This window comes from Cibotium barometz, chromosome 32 (assembly GCF_041138505.1).
Source record: "Cibotium barometz isolate CiBa-2024 chromosome 32, ASM4113850v1, whole genome shotgun sequence".
Classification (NCBI taxonomy): Eukaryota; Viridiplantae; Streptophyta; class Polypodiopsida; order Cyatheales; family Cibotiaceae; genus Cibotium; species Cibotium barometz.
The window spans coordinates 16,143,200-16,147,504 of record NC_141077.1 but is presented as its reverse complement, the minus strand read 5'-3'; the positions used below and the strand labels follow the sequence as shown (position 1 = coordinate 16,147,504).

Sequence of the window (4,305 nt, the reverse complement as noted above, 5' to 3'; positions counted from 1 at the left end):
CTCTTCAAGCTCATGCATCAAAGCATCATGATCTTGCTGATCATCAGTCCTCACAGCTAACTATGGATCGTTACCTGCCAAAGCCCTTCCATGTCTCTATCCTCTTCCTGCATGCTGCGAATACGAGTGATAGAATCCTCCACAGAATGATCTGAATGGCTAGCCATATGATGTCTTTACCAAAGTCTTCAGAAAGAAAAGAATTTCCGTGCCCCAAAGTCGCTCTCTACCAGCTTTCCAAGAATGATACTTAATAGACTACAAGGATGCAACGATGCCCCTACACAGACAGGAGAGCCACGAAGTCTTTCCACACGCTCACTGCCGCTTAAACCAAAGGTAAACTCTTTCGAAACGAGACAGTAAGATGAGGACTATCTCAGAATCCCAACCTTCTTTCACAGATAATGACTCCTTACAGCCATATCCAGCATCATGTATGGCATAAGCTTTGTAGAAAGCCAAGCTCTAATACCAATGTAACGGAAGGGCAGCTGTAACACGAAAATCTTATCAATCATGAAAATTGATCAAACACATGAAAATGCCAGATAAGAAAGAGAAGTAGACAACTCTACACAGTACACCACACTAGGGGCCAGAAGATGGGCTGACCCCTTTATGGTTACCAAAAAGGAGTCTGCTTCAGATACAACCTTGCGGGTGCCCAAGGATTCTCCACTGGCTAGCACCTAATTCTTCCAGTACAAGATGAAAACAAAAACAAAACATATGCTGAATTTGGTGTTCGTTCGCAGAACAAGAGAGCTTTCTTGGCTTAGAGCACATGCACGACAACCATGGACAGCCCATAGCATTCCCACATTAGCCCGGGACAGCACTATAACTCCATCTTCCACCTGTCACACCCCCAGAGCAAATCGACCAGCCTTGAGGGTTGTTTCAGCACTCGACCAGCTTTCAAAAAGCCTCAGGAAAAGTCGACCAGCAGAGGTTTACATGCCCGAAGGCAACCGGCCAACGGAGGGAGGTCTTCACACAAGTCGACCAGCTTTTTGGTGTCCACAAATGAGTTGACCAGCAGCTTTTCAAGGGCTGTTAGCAGCCGGCCAGCACCAGAAAAGCCTCCACAGTAATCGACCAGCACCCTCCTTCCCCCTCCTTCCACTTGGTTGATGTCTGACGCGATGGTTAGCGGTAGGTAGTTCCAGATCAAGATCAGATCGGCCAGCCCTCCATACACCAGGAAAGCATGCGCATCAGCCCAAACTCAAGTTTCCTCCAATAATAGAGCTTGTCCTCCAATAATAACTCAAGCGTGTGCTTTTTAGGTCAAGGATGGGACGCCTACAAGCAAATTTCCCAAATCATGTCCAATGCCCGTCTTTTGGCCGCCACATGTATTAAATAGTCATGCCCAGTGTGTACAACTTATAAGTTGTCCGGTAACTTATAAGTGAGTGTGGACTTGCACCAATAAATATTAGTATGCGAAATCATAAAGCTGAAAATTGAGTTTTTAGGGCACTTACCACCTATAAAACAAATGTAGACGACCCGTCAATCCCAAAGTGGTGTGCACATACACATCCACGAGGTGCCCAGGCATCCCCGGCCCCATGGGCAACACAGGCAGTAATCTCAAGCATTACCCAAGCAAACAAGACAAGTCATCCAAATATAAAATCAAAGTCATGCATACACATGAGTGCAACTACACTGGAAGAAATACCCATCTGCTCAGTTGTATCACGAAAAGTGTACAGGGATTCATGATCCTTCCAGAATCTTCCCAAAACATAAATACAAATAATCAGATTAACCGTGATCCATATCTGTCAAGTGTATGAATTGAATTCCAACCGTACCTTGACATAAAAGTAACATCTTCCCACTTTTAGAGTGTCCTGCACAGAAGCAACATGTATCCTTGCTTTCACTAAGCTAATGGAAAGTGGATTCCCACCACTCTATATGAGGAATGTAGAGTTAGTCTTGAAGACCTCTATGGGCAAGATCTCCTCACACATCATGGCCTACAAATGTACATACTAACAAGTGAGGGTGTCCTTAAATGTTTTTTTGTTAATGCAGCTTGGTTTCCAAACAAGAAAAAGTTGACATCTCGACTACCATGGATCGTTCCAAAATCGAAGGGTTCCAAAAAAGACCTGGGTTCGATTCGCCCACTGGCCAATAGAGATAAGAAGTGTAGCCAACCACCCATAAACTTGTTGCCAACGGGAGAAAGTCCATCTCGGCTACTACGGATCGTTCCAAAATCGAACGGTTCCGAAAAGGATCGTGAGCAACAACCACTACAACTGTAGCCATACATTATTCTTAAGAAAGAATGATGGATACAATAATGGCCCTGATTTTACATGGTTCTTAAACTTTAAACTTGTATCAAAAGCTTCAGCATTTGCAGGGATCAGGAATTCTACGTGAATTTTGAGTACACTTTGGACTGCAGATTCAATGTTATGGGTTAGACGAGGTCTACCCCAGTTGAATCGTGTTGAAGGGTATACAAGACTTGTTGGTTCCACATATCAATTGGCCCAGGCAAGCACCAATGTAAGCAGTCATTTGCAGGCTCCAGCGGCTGCCGAATTCTGTAAGAACCGGGATGCCCATCGGGTCGCAAGAAAGCACTGTACGTCACATTCAAAAGTTTAAGCCTTGAAGGTTCGTTCAGAATTACCATAGCTTTCTCAAACTCCTCTACTTGAACTCTATTTATCTCATTGTTCATCCAAGCCAAGGATGGCCATATATCTGGCTGAGAGAATGGCATTGTTCTATTGCAAACACCTCCATCATTCCATGAACCATGCTCAAAATGATCCACTGTCACAGTTCTTAGCATGGTGATTCCCCTGTACTCCTTCACAATGTACTTAAAGACATTTTCCAATGTGATTCGCAATACAGGGACTAATTTAACAGTTGTGAGATTGAGTCCAGAGCAAGCATTAACACCTAGCATTGTATTGTTGAAGTAGTAGGCACTTGGCCTAAAATACCAATATCCTGTGGAAATAATGGCCATGTCATAGTCGGCTAACTGGGATGACCATACCTTGTCTGGAACATCTAGGTGAAGCTTGTAAATGCCCTGCTCGAGTGTGTGATTCACAAGAAATGGTGACCATATGTTTGCCAGTGTGAAGTTGTAAGAGGAAAAAAGCCATTTGTATTCCTTGTCTTTCATATCAGAGAACAGATTCCGAGGATCCTCGGCCTGTACACACAACATCAACTTAAGAGAATTCGAATGAATGAGAATTATGATAATCATTCTGAAGAAAAATGTAGGAATTCCACACTTGTGAGAGAGCACACAGAAGTGCTTGCATGTGATTACGTGCGATGGAGTCCCCAATGAACACTAATTTCTTCCCCGTCATCAATTCAAGAAACTGGGCAGGATTGAATGGTGGCAGTTCACAATCATGGGGCTCCCATTTCCAGTTGAGGTAACCCTTGTCTGGCTTCCCATTCTGCATGCAATTCTGGGAAGGCTGAATATATCTACATGTGTCATTCGTATAAAGAGGTGGTCTCATATCAGGTACCCATTTTCCTCGAGAAAGGTCACAGTGCCCTGCAATGCAAATGTCTTAACTGTTGTCAAGACAAAGCTTTTAAGAAAGCAGGATGCTGGTCTACATGTGATTTGATTTATGTTTAACTATTAATTATCATATTAGATACCTAATGAGATTGAAGAAGCTTTCGTGTGATGAAAGGTAGAGTACTGGTTGCTGATGCTGGCCGAAATGAGCAGATCTGACTGATGACGCAGAAAGACGAACCACCAGCAATTGAAAATGAGGAAGGTGATAACAAGAAAAGAAACAGCTGATTTGCCGTTACATGCCATGTTGTCTTAAAAAAAGCAGCTACTCCATCTTTTCATGGTGGATCTGCTTGATGTGCAGGAAGAGGGAAATGTGGTTCCTGTAAGCAATATTATGCAAAGGCTATCATAGATCAAAAGAACAGAGGCTTGCACAGCAGATTACCTTCTTTTAGCTAAATTATGAGGCCAAAATAGTTACAGTGGCTCCCAAAAGGGGCTTTACAATTTTCTTCTGTTTTTTTTTTAAAATATTTATAATATTAAAGCTGAAAGCCAAGTTCTACAGCACTGATTTGACTTACAAGAGTTCAACAAAAAGAACTTATACTGCAAGCCTTACTTCTTACAATTGAGCAGTTTGTAGATTTTTCAAAATCTAAATTCAAAGTTGTCTAGAACTTGTTTTCACCTTAATTTTTTATAGAGTTTTCAAAATCGAGACAATACTTTTGAAAAAAATTGTGAGAAAGTCATCC

The 4,305-nt window shown here is 42.4% G+C and overlaps 1 protein-coding gene across 1 annotated transcript; it reads right to left on the bottom strand.

The window, feature by feature from the left end:
• Window positions 1–1,682: 1,682 nt before the first annotated feature.
• LOC147619867 (protein trichome birefringence-like 25) lies at window positions 1,683–4,038 on the bottom strand. Its single transcript, XM_086825715.1, has 3 exons — window positions 3,682–4,038; window positions 3,294–3,571; window positions 1,683–3,208 (listed from the first exon to the last, which is right to left on the bottom strand). The coding sequence occupies exons 1-3, from the start codon at window positions 3,848–3,850 to the stop codon at window positions 2,453–2,455; spliced, it is 1,203 nt and encodes a 400-aa protein (XP_086681841.1). The 5' UTR covers window positions 3,851–4,038; the 3' UTR covers window positions 1,683–2,452.
• Between the last annotated feature and the right edge of the window lie 267 nt (window positions 4,039–4,305).

Bases quoted from the DNA above. Each gene is read 5' to 3' on its own strand.
- LOC147619867 (XM_086825715.1), bottom strand. From the start codon at position 3,850: ATGGCATGTAACGGCAAATCAGCTGTTTCTTTTCTTGTTATCACCTTC. The intron at 3,572-3,681 runs GTATCTAATATG...TTTGCATTGCAG, and splicing joins AGCTTCTTCAATCTCATTAG to GGCACTGTGACCTTTCTCGA. The intron at 3,209-3,293 runs GTGTGGAATTCC...TTGTGTGTACAG, and splicing joins TTCTGTGTGCTCTCTCACAA to GCCGAGGATCCTCGGAATCT.